This window comes from Stegastes partitus, unplaced genomic scaffold, assembly GCF_000690725.1.
Source record: "Stegastes partitus isolate 25-593 unplaced genomic scaffold, Stegastes_partitus-1.0.2 Scaffold454, whole genome shotgun sequence".
Classification (NCBI taxonomy): Eukaryota; Metazoa; Chordata; class Actinopteri; family Pomacentridae; genus Stegastes; species Stegastes partitus.
Window position 1 is genome coordinate 188,730 of NW_007578185.1, and position 15,951 is coordinate 204,680.

The 15,951-nt window shown below is 41.5% G+C and overlaps 1 protein-coding gene across 2 annotated transcripts in view; it reads left to right on the forward strand.

The window, feature by feature from the left end:
- The window catches only part of LOC103360605 (collagen alpha-1(XI) chain-like), an 83,861-nt gene that overhangs the window by 12,695 nt on the left and 55,215 nt on the right, over positions 1-15,951 (forward strand). For both annotated transcript variants that reach the window (XM_008286422.1, XM_008286423.1), the window contains exons 2-4: positions 5,697-5,864; positions 12,552-12,765; positions 13,178-13,340. In XM_008286422.1, coding sequence (XP_008284644.1) covers positions 5,697-5,864; positions 12,552-12,765; positions 13,178-13,340 — 545 coding nt within the window. The remainder of the gene's footprint in view (positions 1-5,696; positions 5,865-12,551; positions 12,766-13,177; positions 13,341-15,951) is intronic.

The following is a 15,951-nucleotide window of genomic DNA, read 5'->3' on the forward strand; positions in this document are numbered from 1 at the left end:
CCTTTTAGCATCAAAGATACACCACTCTGCTGACTAATATGTACATTTACAAGTTTTTCCTGTGCACATGGTTCGGGAAAACCCAAATTAATCATTTATAAGAGTATGGAAATGCAGAGCACGAGAGATTTATATCTATTTTGAGTTGTACATGACGTAGACTTTGCAGTTGTTACCAAAAAGTACATGAAAAACACATCCTGCCTGAATTCTTGTAGCTGGTAACCACATTTACACTTTAGGAGCTCCTTAAATATGTGATGTCCTTGGTTGTCTTGCAACAGTGACGAAAAGGGAAAAAAAGTTTAAAATTCATGCAACTTGAGTACCAAAATTATTATTATTATTATTATTATTATTATTATTATTAATAATAATAATAATAATAATATAATATTATAATATTATTATTAATCCATGTTATAGTAATAATAATGATAATGATAATACATTTTCTGTTAATCGTAACTATATGGATCTAATTTAAAAAAAATATTTACAGTATTACATTTTATTTGGACACTTTCATCTATTAAATGACAAAATAAATATTTTTAAAATATGATACATTTGCCTTTTTTTCTTTTTTTTTAGTTTTCTTTATGGAAAAAAAAATTAAAATGCAATCTTTAAAAAAAAAAATTACATTGTATTTACATTTTTTGTAATTTTATTTAGATTTTTGTGTATTTCAAAAATACCTTAAAAAATCTGTGAAAATATAGTAAAAACGGCGTTAAATTACAATTTATTTTATTTTATTGTTTACAGTATAAAAGCACAACCGGGGCCCAGTGGCTGATGGAAGAACTGCATACAGGGCAAATGAAAAAAATGAAAATAAACAGTTTTATTTACATGTGATAAAGTTTCTGACTGCTGAAGCTTAAAGGATTCACTGTGTTTACCGTGTTACCTATTTTGGATCATATATGCATGAAAGCAGTTAAAGCAGCAGAGGAGGGAGGCAGTCTGACCGTGAGCAAATGTACACAAGACCGAGTCACATAAACAGTTTCTGTGTATGTGTGGAGAACCTGCCGCTTGGAAGTGAAGGGGCTGTGGTCAGAAAATTATTTTTAGCATCCAGTGCCAGAGGTGTTGGTCCCTTGAGGGCCCTGCTATGCTAAGTGGGTAAACAGCTCAGCTTAACAAGGTGGGATTGAGACTCATACCTGTGGCTGAGGATGTGGTCAGGACCGCTTCCGCTGGAGGGTCGACCGCCGGTGACAGAAACTCCTGAATGAAGGTGTGTGAGAATATGTAAATGAGGGAAGGAAGTGGAGGTGATTATCTTTGCATTTGGGACTTTAAAGTGCCTTTCGCATCAGGTAAATTATTACTTTATTGGAGAAGACATTCGCTGTTTCCAAGATGGGTCTTCGATAGGTCTTCAATTTAGTAGCTGGTGTCTGGGCAGTTATAAATCATGCTTTCCTCATTGGTCCTCTCCACCTGGTTCACCTGCAGGTGACCTCTAGTTGCTTTTAGACCGAAGGGGAATCTAAAACCTCAGATGAAAAAAAAACAGCATTTCACGTGAGGAAGTGAGAAACAGTTTCATAATTTCACAGATTGGTCCAGTGGTTACCATGCAGGGAGGGAATAGTGTGCCGATGACAGTTGTTTCCGTCCCAAAAAGCTGCTGATCTTTGCTGGGATTTGATGGTGTCAGTGTGGATTAGCAAAAGCAACTCTCCTCAGCAAGAGGTCATGACACAGTTACCATCGAGTGGATGCTCCTCACAACCTCCCCTGTGTTTCCTTCCCCTGTGGTGCTGAGCTGGCTGTTGTTCTGATGTTAATATGAAAGCCGTGTTGTTATGATGCGTCGTGAGTGTGGATGCTATTGCCCAAAGGTGCTTATTTGAATCATTTATCAATATTTGTGTGTTCTTGTCATCTATAAACTAATAAAGTGACTGTGGCTTCTCAGAAATGTCTGATAGTTGGAGGGTTTGCCGTCAGCAGCTGCTGGAGTTTCGCTGTTTATTTGTGTTGAGATACTTTCGCATAAAGACAGACCTACAAACATTTTGTTTCTGGGAAAATGATGCCAAAATAGACACGAATGGAGGGCCATTTTGACAGGATAGTCTTGAAATACTGTCATCTGTATGTGAACTACAGGGAGGATTATTACTATCTGTGAGTTAGGGATGAATGAGTGCTTTCACCTGTCACCACCAGAGTCTGTAGCAGAAGGTCAAAGCAAGGATGTCTCCAAATAAGGGAATCATGGATGCTGGTGTGTGGTGAGGGGATATGGAACAGGGAGGCTATGGCTGGCTGGTTTTAACAGTCTGAGAATCAGAGGCACCACATCACCACCTAAACATTAGTACCAGGTTGTACCAGGGAGCTTTGCTTTAGTCCGACCATCCTTCAGACACTGCGTTAGCTGTAACACACTTAATTCCATGCCTTGTATGGACGGCCAACGTGCAAGCCTCAGTGATCGATTGATCTGAAGGGATAATGTGCTGCTGGATGCTGGCAGGTTAGACTGACTCATGTAGTGTCAAAGCAGATTGTCGGGGCTTTTACAGGGAACATTTGCGGCTGTCTGAGAACAGGGCGAAAACTGTGAGATTTGGTCAACTGAGATCCTTGTAAAAGTGCTATTAAATGCTTTCTGTTCTAGTTTATTGTGTCATTTTGCTCTCGGTTTGTGCCTCTGTGTGTTTTTAATAGAAACCGATAATGAATTAAATAGTTTTCAGCTGGATTTTTTTGGTTATTGGACTGTTTAAGTGCATCTGATGTACAGAACGTGCAAAATAATGCAGTAGATTCACGAAACCTTTAACTCTTTAAACCCAAAACCTACCAAAAGACATGTTATCCTCAACATTTAAATGAAAAGACACCATATATCAGTCAGAAATACAGAAATAATTAATTGATTTTCTACTTTCCGACAGCCCTAAATCTACTCACCGGTGGCGTGCTGTCCAGTCCAGATAATTAACCAAATCTAAGCTTCATCTTAATTTCTTTATTCTACGTCTCATCTTAAAATTTGCCTAAAATCAACCACTTACACGATCCAAATTCTGTTAAAAACTAAAAATTCTGCTCTCCTCTGTGCAAATGGGAAGCCATTAGTAACTCAGCTCTGATCAACGAACACATGGCAAAAATTCAGGAACTATTTCGCTGAAGTGGACCGAACTACAAATTGTGCTTACACAGAGCAGATAGGAGGCACATATGGAAACAAACTCAAAATGTGAGAGGTAAAACATCCATAGTATGAGTAGAGCCAATATTTTTTCCAGCATTGACAGCAACTTGATTTTTGTAGAATTTAAAAGAAATACAATTTTTCACTTTTGTGGAGTCTAAGAGTGTTGTTTTGTCCTCGTGTTCTGAGGCTTTACACAGACGCTGATGTTTTACCAGTGAAAACATGTCGGGATCATTTTCTAATAACTGAACGGTATGCGTCAGACAGCGACAGCCAGTTATAAACTTTTACCAGCTGGCCTATTAACCCCCAATAAACTTTTAAAAAAATCTAACTAAAGGTGTGTTGTTCTTTGACAGTCGTAAACAGACTTCATAAGCAGTTCATATTTTGCTGCTGGTTTATTGAGTAAATAAACGCTGTAATTATTTGTGCAATGGTCATGCTTTCCTGAGTGCTCATGACTTTACATAAATACCATCTCAGAATTAATTCACTGATGAGGAATAATTATTCGAACAGATGATCTTGTCTTTCCTTCTCAATTAAGACCTCCTATGCTCCTGTGACCTCTCAGTTGTGGACCAGTGAGTGATAGCGATGTAGAACATAGTTGTTGATTAATGGCGGATGAATCGGGGCATTTGTACCAGAGGAACATTTCCCATCCGCTGGCAGCGTGACATATTGATGCTCTGCTGCAGAGCTCTGAGCGTCGGCCTCATTAAATGAACCTCTGTGATGGCGGTGAATGATAGACATCTTCTGGCCGCTGGCTGAGTTTCTGTCTGTCTCTTCATTGTGAGCTGATGACAGACAAAGCTGTCTTTTTTGTTTCGACCCTTCACTTGCTTAGAGGCTCTGTCAACCTGCGGTGTGGACTGACAGGAATATGAGTGTTATCTTTTTTGATGTGTTTAAAGGCTGGACTAGGTGGATCGAAAATGGATGGGTGTGGTACCTGGAAAAAAGTAGATATCTTTTAGATGAGCTGCTGTTACAAACCCATGTGCCCCTACCTAATATGACCCCAAAGCAACACTGCTGCTCTCTACATTATGAAATCACCACGCATCAAACTGATTCATTTTTGTCATAAAATGCTCTTCAGAGATTTCTTCCAGCTTTTCTGTGTTTAAACATACATTGTATTTATATCAGATTTTATTTGTTGTCTCGTAAGCTGCTCTATGTCTTACATCTGGCTTGCAAAACAAAGAACTTGCTGCTAAATACTTTTATCTTTCTGTAGTTAGCCTTGCTGGCATTGTATGCAATCAGACGTCTGTGGGTGAAGAGGAAGTTCTTTTTTTTCCACAATCGCTGCACAGCTGTAGAGGAACACGTGCAGCCAAAGCCTTCTTAAATGGAAACCTCTGTTTAAGAATGTCGAGTTTTTTTAATCGATCTGTGCTGCACGTGAGTCATACATAATGACATCCAGCTGGGGGTTGTTGCAGGGCAATGCAGGCTGCACTAAAGCGCTGTTTCGATCTCACCTTTCCACCTCTCTTCGCCGCCCTTTCACTCTCAGATGGATGGGGCTATTGAGAGCTTCTTTTTTGAACAGTGTGTGTGGTCTTTGACTCAAGCGCTGCTTTACCTGTGCGTGCATGTGTGTTTTAATCGAGTCCAAGGGCTCCCTTTGACGATCAGTATGCATTTAACAACTCAAAAGTGCATCCAGCAGAATACCAGAGGACACTTGCTTTTGTTTTATTCTTAAACTCCTGCGCTATAAAATCCTTTTGTTTTCCTCTATTTAGCTGTTTTTCCTCCCTTTAGTGTTTAGCCTCCTTTAAAACAACCTGACAGCCCCCTATCTTTAGCTGTTATGTGACTGTCCCTAAAGAAATGACCCAGTGTCCTTGGGCAAGGCTTGATGCTATAATGTGTGTCATTGTGCAGCTTGTTGTGCACGCATCTGGCTGCAGGAACAGCTGTTTGTCCTGGGTGGTTTTGGCATGTGAGGGTGCGGTTCAGGGTCAAACCCCATGTCACATTGTTCTGACCCAGTGTGCTTCTGCGGTGGCCTGCTTACGGCCGGGACGACCGGCCTGAGAGTGTGCTAATTGCACGGTTGTGGTGGAAGGGAGGCAGCGGTAGATTTAGCACTGCAGGAAAATGGATGGAAGGATGGGTTTTGGTGCAGCTGTAACCCATGATCATGGCCATCTATAAATGGGCATGTCTCTGTTTAGCACCTAAATGGATAGCAGAAATCTTCTCTGAACCACAACAGTGAAGTCTCCTGCTGAGCGCTCCTGAGTCAGCAAAAGTGAGAAAATAGAGGGAATGGCAAAAAGACGTTCCATAATTAAGGCTTGCTTAATATGCAGAACTGTACAAAAAAAGACTGTCTATATTTGTGCTGCATAAACAGTATAATTTATTGACTGTAAATTTAGCAAGGTGCACTCCTGTATGGAGTTTAAGAGTCATTCCACCCAATTCTCTTCATAAATCTAACATCATTTTCTCTTTTTGTCTCTTTTCTTCTCTGTAGCGGAACCAGCAGACCTCTTGAAGATTTTAGATTTTCACAGTTTACCTGAGGGTGTTACAAAATCAACGGGTTTCTGCTCACATCGGAGGTCAACACAAGGACCCGATGAGGCTTACAGAGTATCCAAAGACGCCCAGCTCAGTGCCCCCACCAAACAGCTGTACCCAGGTGAGTATCTGACTCAAGCCACTCTATCTGTCTACATCTGAGAGCTTTTCAATTTTCCCCTTCAGACATCAAACAAAGAGCTCAAAGCTATTTCTTGCAGAGTTTTTCCATCCTCCTCCTCTGGTTAGTCACTGCACATGTTGTGGCTTTTCCAAGATCTTTAACTCACCTTGCTGTCTGGCCATCTGTTCGGCTCGGTGACCTTTCACCCCACCTCACAGTAAACTACAGATATAATGTTTTAACATGGCGAGAAAGCAATTGGTATTTGCTCCCACCGAGTTTGTTCCTTTCATCGCCTTCAGGTAACAGTTTTATTAGCTCTTTTAAGATGATTATTTATGTCAACTCTGCCTTAAGTTTATAGGATTTCAGAGAAGCTGTGCCTGCTGTTTAATCTTTCACTTCCCAGTAAACATGTTTACTAAAAGATCTGCAGTACGTCTGCATCTTTTATGGTAAGCTCTGCGCTTCCAAAGAAGTGAGCGATGTCGAGCACACTTTTGGTAGCTGAGTTAGTTTAGATGTCACAAACACATTAAAATAAGAAATACAGATAATTCATGCCCCTTGAAAACACACACCACACGCATTGTGATCCAGGCCTGTAATATGTGATGCTGGAGGAGGAGCTGGACGATGGAAAAGCAGTGAAAATAGGGCTGGTAAAGGGGAGGGAAGTCTGGGGTTCCACTTTGCCTTGTTCTATTGTGCTGACGTGGCTTTGAGTTACTGCTCGGCGGTACGCTGCAGTAGTACTTTCCTCCTCCCTCTCCCAGCAGTCTTTCCTTTGCTCCTCTCCCTCCTTCTCCCTTTATTTTCCCTCAAGCGTCATAATTTTTCCCTCTATCATTTCTCCTACGCCGCCGCTGCCTTGCAGTGTTTTCTTCCTTTGTGTTTTATCTAACTTCTTGCCTAGTGAGACGTGCAAAACTCCCTTTTCTGTATGCTTGCTCTGTCTCATTTTGTTCATAACCATAATTCTGTGACCCAGACAACCAGTTTCTCAAAATTATTGTGATCCTTGCTTTTCTTGCAGCTTAAAGATATAGAAAAAAAAAAGATAAACAATTACTCTTCCTGTGAGCTAAGCTTCCACAAAGCTTAGATTGGATGACAGCCCCATTCATGGTTTTCTCAGATGTAACATTGGCCTTAGTGGACCTTTGATCCGGGCCATGACTCTTCCTTGGGGCTTAAAGTAGAGCCACGGGGCTCCTGTGGCCTGCATGCCTGTACATGCTCTCCAATCAAACAAATAGCGTTCACTTTGATGCTCTGTGACAGCGCAGCCTCTTATCAGTCTCTGTTTAGACTCACATGCTGTAATTACACACACGCTACTCCAGATCATCCGAAATAACAGTCTACATAAAACAAACCAATCGGAGGAGTTCATAAGAGGCACCACACGGTCTTAAGGTGCAAACAGAAGGAACTAGCTGTCTGTGGCTTGAAGGTTTTAAAATCCACTCGCAGCGTTTGTGATGTGGCCTCATTCTCGCCTCGACGTTATGAGAATGTACAGCTAATATATTCCAGAAGGCAGCTTAACTTGTGAGATCATTCTATCCATTTCTTTTTTTCCCCCCTTTAACTAAGTTTGCTACTGAGTTATGACTTTGGCCCGAAGCCTGGAAGTACTATTTGCCTAAATTATCAACACGGCATTCTGTCTCCATAAGTAAAACAAATGAAAAAGTCACATATAGAAAACAAGAGCAAGCAAACATTCTCGTTTTGTTATAATATTGCTAACAAAACGCACATAGCTTTGATTAAGAACACACTGGCCCATGACCCCATAACCACAGACAGTCTGTGATGATGTGTTGGAAAAGAGCATGTGCAGACATGCAATCATTAGGCAAACATGTGGAAGGGATGATTCATTTGAAACTACTGGGGCACTGAAAACAGAAGAGACCTTTCTTACCTTTATTATGTGAATGAGAAGTGAAGAAAAAGTCCAATGAAACTGTCTGCTCTCTTTAACTTTTACAACACACAGCATGTTCCTATAGTCGGCCCTCTTCTTGTGGCTCCATATGCATTCAGATGAATCTATGACAAACAGGCACATATGAGCAATCTAAATTTACATTTACATACATATACAAATTCAAGTTGGCATTAGTCTCTGGCTGTCGTTTTGACAATCTGGGAAGTTTATGCAGACTTCTTTCTTCAACCCAGTCTAGGTTTTTCTTGCCATAGTGGATAAGAGCCAACAAACAGAAAGGAAAGAATGATGCAGCAGCTCCTACTTTCTCCCTGAATGGGGTTAGCTGTAGCTTGGCATGTGCGCTTGTGGTCTGAGCTGCTGTGGTGAGATGCCACCGGCCATTCACTTATGTGCCTCTGCTGCAGCACACAGTAAAACAGAAATTTCCAAACTAGTGTCACAAGCTGGAAAATCAATAATGGTTCTGTTGCTTAATAACAAGATTCATGAGTGAAGTTTATGATTATGTTGTTAGTTAGTATCTTAGAAAACATCCCATGTTACACGAATAGCATCATTTAATTCAAAACTAACGTCTAATTGTGTTTATCGCAATTTGATTGAGAGACCTTACACTAAAAAAGATTGTTAGAGCAGAGATTAAAACTGTGGGATTCATTTAGTAGTGGAGAAGTGCAATATGATGCCATCTTATTAATATCCATTAACCCTTTGAACCCCAAAGCACACCAGTGGGTTTGAACGACATGTTAGCTATAACAAATACAAAATTACACCATTTATCAAAGCCAGAAACTTTAGAAACAGTCCTTGAGCGAATCCTGTGTGATGTGCTGTTCTGTCTGAAAACTAAATCTAAGCTTAAACTATAATATTGCTTTAAAATCCCTTTAAATCTACAAACAAAAAATTCTGTGCTCCACGAGTGACCAGCAGTCTTGTGAAAAACGAAAAATCCAAGGACTTTTTGGCTGAACTGGCCTGAACTGGGCTGAACTGGGCTGAATTGGGCTGAACTGGGCTGAACTGGGCTGTGAACTGGGCTGAACTGGGCTGAACTGGGCTGAATTGGGCTGAACTGCAGGCTGTGTTTACACAGAGCAGACAGAGACAAATTAAATGAAATATTTATAGTGTGTAGAGTCACTATTTTTCCAGTATTGGTAACACCTGTGGTAACTTGGAAAAATGCCCCACATGTTGATTCCAGATTTTTTTTCAGTACAAGTTATCGAATAAATCAAATAAAAGCTTAAAGAACCAGAGGAGTGAAGGTTGTGGATAACAGATAATAAGTTGCTTCTCTATTCAGTGTTTTTAAAAATGTATTTATAATCTAAGTGAGCTGTTCACAGCAAATTGAAATGTTTTTTTTTTGTTCTGGACCAAAAATATCCCATAAACAAATCATATTTACATCTCAGACTGTTAGGTAACAGCAGACCTTTGGTTGCATTATGTGATTTGGCCCTTTTTCACGAATGTCTGCCTTTACATAGAGCCTCCTACTCTCCTACAAGCCGGCCCACTTGTTGTCTCCACAGCAGCATGCGGTGTCACTGGAATGCTACTTGTCTCATACAGAAAGAGGGATTTGGACACAGTGATGACTGAATGACCAATTACAGCACGCAAGACTTTCTAGCCCATTTACCAGCTTGTATATGCACTGACAGACGGTGGAGAGCATCATTCAAAGAGAAGCCATTACTCCTGCCCCTCCCTGACCTGCCATCTATTCTTCAGGTTTCTGTACGTTTTGCAGAGGAGGAAGAGTAATTGAGGCGTACATGTCAAGTGTCAGCGTGCGACATTAGTCACAGGGCAAACCATTTTCTCCGTCTCCTTTAACTTGTAAATAAAACCTCCCACCGTCAGCTCTGAGACTTCTACCACACATTCGTTTATTAGACAATAAAAGCTGGCTATATTATACTGGAGATATTTTATCACGAGAAAAGCCGCTTTATTTGGTTATTTAACCCTTGGCGCTTTTTGTTCCTGTCACTGTGGCTCATATTTCACTGCAGTATAAAGTCCTGCACTTCTGTGGTAACAACACAAGTTATGATGCCATAAATCATGAAACTAATTAAGTTAAACTTGTTTGATTACCTATTTTACAAGAACAAAAAAAATGGAATCAACATGTACAACATTTTTTTTATGTGTTACCAATACTGGAGAAAATGGTGACTCTACATACTATAAAAAATTTACTATTTACAGTTTCAGTTTATTTACAGACTTGTGGCTGTTTTCTGAAATAAAACATGTAGAATAAAACAATTTAAGATTAGATTTGGTTAATTTTCTCACCCGAGCAGCTCGTCACAGATAAGTAGTTCAAGGACCATGAGAAAGCTCAAAATTTTTTCTGATTTTACAGTTTCAGGCTCTGATATATGGTATATTATTGGCGATTTTTGAAAAAAACAACATGCGTTTCAGACCCACTGGAAGGTTTTGGGGTTCAGTGGGTTAAAATGTTCCCAAATGGCTGGTTCACGTGTCCTGGGTTGGCTTTTCTGTCTTTCCCAGACGTTTTTTGGCCTGACAGCGGCTGTGGTCGTGCCAGTGTGAGCTCCCAGGACTAGTGGCACCACGGGCTTTCCATTCCCACCATATCGACACTCACACTCTAAATGAGGAATGAGTATCTCTCATCTGGTGGCCTGAAGCAGCAGGTTGAGAGAGCATTCCAGAGAAACCAGAGCTTTTTCTGAGCGACCCCTCCCCTCTGTTCCCACTTCAGGAGGAAGGCAGCCTCCTTCTCTCTCCATCATTTGAATGGACGTTTCTCACAGGGCGTCAGGTCCTCGTCATGATGGCAGGGAGGGTAGATCAGTGCATAAACACGAATCCACAAATGAGATCCCTTGCAGTTTGATTTTGGCCACTGCTTTAAATACTTCAGACTTGGAAGTTATTTATTCTCATTTCTTTTATCCCTCTCCATTGTTGTCCTCGATGGCGTGGTTTCTCAACCCTGTGCCGACCCTTCACCTCCACAAACAGCCTGTCCTGAACCAACGCTGACTCATTGTTTCTGTACCAGACCAGCTCATGTAACAATAAACTCTCCTTCATATTGTGTTTCTCTGGTGTTTCCCACTTTTTTTTTTTTTTTGCACCATAACCCTTTTAGTTTCATACATTAGGCCTTTCAAAGATAATTTTTTTTTTAATCTGTCATCTTCACCGAACTCCCTCACAGGAGGAGGCTTTTGAAGGGTCGTCCGTCTCGTCTTTCTCCTTCTTGTCTTCTCTTGCTCTCTGCTTTACACCATCCCGGCGAAGCATCTGTCAATTAAAGCAATGTTTCTCATATGATGCCAAGCAGAATTCCTGAGGGAGCGCACTGCCAAGGCATGTGCTCTCCGCATGATGCGATTTGATGCCTGGCATTAATGAAGGAATGATAGAAAAAGGCAGGAAGACCGAGACAGGAAGGCAAACAGACATCCAGATGCTGACAGGGTGAAAACAAAAGGGAATAAAGTGAATGGTTGATGGTGGCAAAATTTGGTGCTGTAGCTTCTCTTCTTCTTTTTCTTCTTCTTCTTCTTCTTCTTCTTCTTCCTTTCCTCTCCTCTCCTCTCCTTTCCTCCGGGTGAAGGGGCTTTGATGGCTGCACGAGGCGCTACAATACCACTGTAGCCACAAGCCCAGCCTCTCTTTTCCGGCCGTCTGGAAATCTCTTCTTTGCACATGCTGTAAAACAAGAGAAAGCTACTGGGATTCAAGTGGTTTCTTTGCTTATGTTAAATATAATCCAGATAGCTGCTTTGTCATAACAATAGCGGCTTTAATATGGTCTGATAGCTTCTTTCTTCTCTCCTAACTAAAAGATCAGAAAGTTCTGTTTGCCTCAAGTGTAGTCTGACCTCAACATTAGCGAGCAACTGTCTCCTCGGGTATTTGGAAAGCCGGCCCCTCTTTCTGGGGTCCTGAGAACACCCCACTAAGGGGAATTTGTCTGGCAGATGTGTTCCATACTTGAGCAAAATGGAGGAAATACTTGAGGCTGCACAGTGGAACCATGCAGATGGTGGCTCGCACATCTTTCTCGTATTGGTTATGTGTTTTCATACCAATATTCTGGTGGTATTTCCATTTCCACACAAATGTGCCTTTAATTATTTCTCCTGTAAAACTTTCGCTGCTCTCCAGCCCTTTCACTCCAGCGTCTGTTAGATCCATCATCTGTGGGAGAGGAGAGGAGGATAGTTTGACAACGTCTCCCAGGATCACATGCTTTTGTCATTAATGCTTCTCATCCTGTGCTGCGCTGGAAATGATCCACTTCTTCTAACGTTTTCTTTTTTTCCCCCCTCCTCTCTGTCCAGCCTCTAGTCTGCCTGCCATCCCTTTCAGATTAATCCTATCCTGTTACATTTTGGGCACTCCACGAATCGCTGATGTTTCCTTTTGCTGCTCGAAGCCCAATCTTTTGCAATTCCTCCAATCTAAATGATCTGTTTTTCTAACATTTCTTTCCATTAGAAGTAGCAATAAAAACATCACACTCCCTCTTGACACCAAAGATCACAGCCTGTCTCCTAGAATAATAATACGATTACAACATCCTGAACACAAAACTAGTATTTCATTCTTCTCCTTATGATGATGATGATGATGAATGGTTACTGCTACTTAGCTGTCCAAAAAACTTCTCTCTCTCTCTCTCTCTCTCTCCAACCCACCATCCATCCTGCCAGGTGATGTCTTCCCTGAGGACTTTTCCATCTTGGCCACAGTGAAGCCTAGGAAGGGCAGCCAGTCCTTCCTGTTGTCCGTGTACAATGAACAGGGCATCCAGCAGCTCGGACTCGAAGTGGGCCGCTCTCCAGTGTTCCTGTACGAGGACCACACAGGCAAACCCAGCCCCGAGGACTACCCCCTGTTCAGAGGAGTCAACCTAGCTGACGGAAAGTAGGTTCACTCGCCAACACCTCAGTCGTACGGTGCGCTTAAATAAACGTTCCGCTTTTTGTTTATTCACCTTCCCCTCTAATCAAACTCCAGGTGGCTGCGCTCGGCTTTGATAGCAGTTTATTTTCATTTTAGCGGTTCAGCAGCACCTGAGCCAGGTGTCTCTTTGCAAGCGACTTACATGCCACTTTGCGACATGGCGCTTTTATTCCTCGATCTCTTCAAATGTGCGACTATTGCCACCAAAAACTAGGCTTCAAGGCTGAAATGAGATAGTTACAAAACAGAAAGGGATGTATTTGAATTTGAACAGACAAAACACAAAAAAAGGGGCCCGTAGCCTGTTAGCGCTTTGTAATTGGGCAGTGTGTAACCCAGTAAGTGTGTGAATTAACTTTACCTCCCATTCCAGGTGGCATCGAGTGGCCATCAGTGTGCACAAGCAGACCATCACCCTCATTCTGGACTGTAAAAAGAAGACCACCCAGAAGCTGCTCCGAAGCCCCCATCCCATCATTGATACCAAAGGAATTATAGTATTTGGAACTAGAATACTTGATGAAGAAGTCTTTGAGGTAGGCAACACTCTGTAACTCCTCATCTGCTCTTTTTAAAAAATCGTTTAATTGCACATTTTAGCAGTTTAATGGCCATTCGGGACTGTCTGTGCGAGGGTTCGCTGGATGCCATTTATGGATGCCAGATTCACACTAGCTTTCCACTCAGCTGCGTGCAATTTGGTACGTTTGTTACTTGTGAATTGATTTATAAGTCTGACAACTAATTTGCATCTCCCGTTAAATGCTATTTTCATAAGCATACCGACATACCAGTCGCTTTTAATAGGTGATACTTAACGTCAGGCCAGCTTGACTTTGATTTAAAGCTCTTAAACAAATGAGTTAAAAGCTAATTCGATGGTTCATTCATCATCCTTTAGTTGCAGAACAGACACATATGGCTGTGGTGCAAATGATGGTCATCCCCAATTCTCATTCTTCTCGATATGGGAGATTGTGGTGGCGGCCACATCCTCTATAGATGTGTGGATTTGGCTCATGCAGCCCCCAGCATCTGATCCCCCCGACTTCTGCCACCCACTCACACACATGCACACAATCACAAATCAAACTTAATTTTAGGTACCATATATTCCACATCTTCCACAAAAGAACTTCACGTCTCGGAATTCTTTTGTGTTTCCAACTGTGCTGCATTTGTTTGCTGCTCAGCTCTGCATCTGATGCTGCCGTTTTTGTAGTTTTTGTGGCTTCTGAAACCTATAAGTCAAACTGTTATATTTCTGTTGGTGGTTTCATGTCTGAATTCTTTGTCTGAACTGGCTGCAACGTTTTTGTTTTTAACAAGCAGTTACATGTTTGAATTATTAGAAAGAGAGTTTTATGTCCTCATTTCTCCTCTGTTTATTCTTAGAAAAGCTTTGTGGCAGGAGATAAAACATGCATGGTGATGTGACTAGTGACAGGAAGCATTTTGGGGTTTACAATACACCAAGATACCTGATATGGCTCAAATACTATTTGCTTTTACCTAGTGTGAAGAATTCATTTGGATAGCACCGATAATGAGCTTTTGTGTGGGTGTTTGTGGCTCTTAAACATGACCCCTGAGAGGGACACACACACACACACACACACACACACACACACACACAGAGCACAAGGAATAGTGTTGTCTTTGTCCCTTCAGAGTTGTGCTTGTTTAAAGGGGGATTAGTCTATGAGGCCGAGGCCCTCAATAATAATTAGTAACAGAGGCTGACTGATGTGACTGATGCTGAGCCAGCTGACCTTTAACCTTACTGCTGCTCAGCGAGAACAGACGAAAAGAAAGAAATATGACATCACCGCTTTTCCGAAAATCGCTGAAGTCGGTCTGCCAAGCCATAGGCGAGATAGATATATGATGGGATATAAAACTGAAATGAACATTTTGCTGCTTGCCCTCATTTGGAACCATGAACTAATCATAGCTCCGCATAACCAAAACCAGGTTTCCATATTTCAAGAAAGACAATCTGCATCAGTAAGATGTACTGTACAGATACACAAGTGTGATGGGAAAATGTGATTTATGGGTGAAGCAGGGAAGCACAACACTGTTTGATACTGCACAGGCTATGTTCACGTTTCTAGTGAGACTGAACTATTAAATGCAGCATTAATACACATGTTGTTGTGTGTGTGTGTGTGTACGTGTGTGTCATAGCTGTTATTTCCCCCAGGCCTAATGGCTGTTGGTGAATTCCTCCGGTTGCCAACAAGATGACTTCATTTATCCAGTTGTAATTCTGCCCTAATTTGTTGTTGTTGTTGTTATTGCTCACAGTAAACCCGTCATAAGACTGAGGTGATACAGGAACAATTTAAAATCTCAGACATCTGTCAAAGCTGCAGTAACAGTCCAGCGGTTACCGTGGGAACGGACAGATATTGTGCAAGATATGTTTAAAGCCCTCCTGCTGCGTGTCTGCCAGTTGGGAGACAGGACAGGCTCCAGAGCGTGCAGAAAATGGAAAATATGCCACATAGTTTCCAAATTATGCTCAGGCTGCGCTCCTTTCCTCCCCTGACTCCCTTTTCCCCTTTGTAGTCGAGTCTGATCCTGTGTTGACTTTTGCCAGAGTTGGTTACCAGCGAGAGGTGGTCAGCATGAAAACACATACACACTCACACACACACACACACACACACAAAAAGAAAATGTGTTTGATTTCACTGGCAGGCCAATTAAGTTTCGGGTGACGCAAGGCCCTGTGATTTCCAGTCAATCTCTTTAGAAAAACGGCATGTTTTTTTTGTTTTTTTTTCCAAAGTAGATTTTTGATGAGGACCTCCTCTGGTGAAAATCAAGGTTTTTTTTTTTAGCTTGTTAACATGTCCTAATGGTGTTTTGGGTGAGAGACATATCATTAGCAAAATATGCAGTCATCACCAACATTAACTTGAAAACTGCAGATAGTCCCAAACACGGATTCAAACTTTTGGGCAAATATGTGACAAATAGATGAAACTAAATTCTGTTAACTTGCAGTTTGGAACTTTTTTCATGTATGGCTGAATTACTCTAATATTACAACTTTCCGCTGTGTAGTGTAGAGTAGCTTCACTGTTTGAACACAGTCAAAAGTGAGCTGTTGTGCTCAAGTTGCATTGAGTGTGAGCA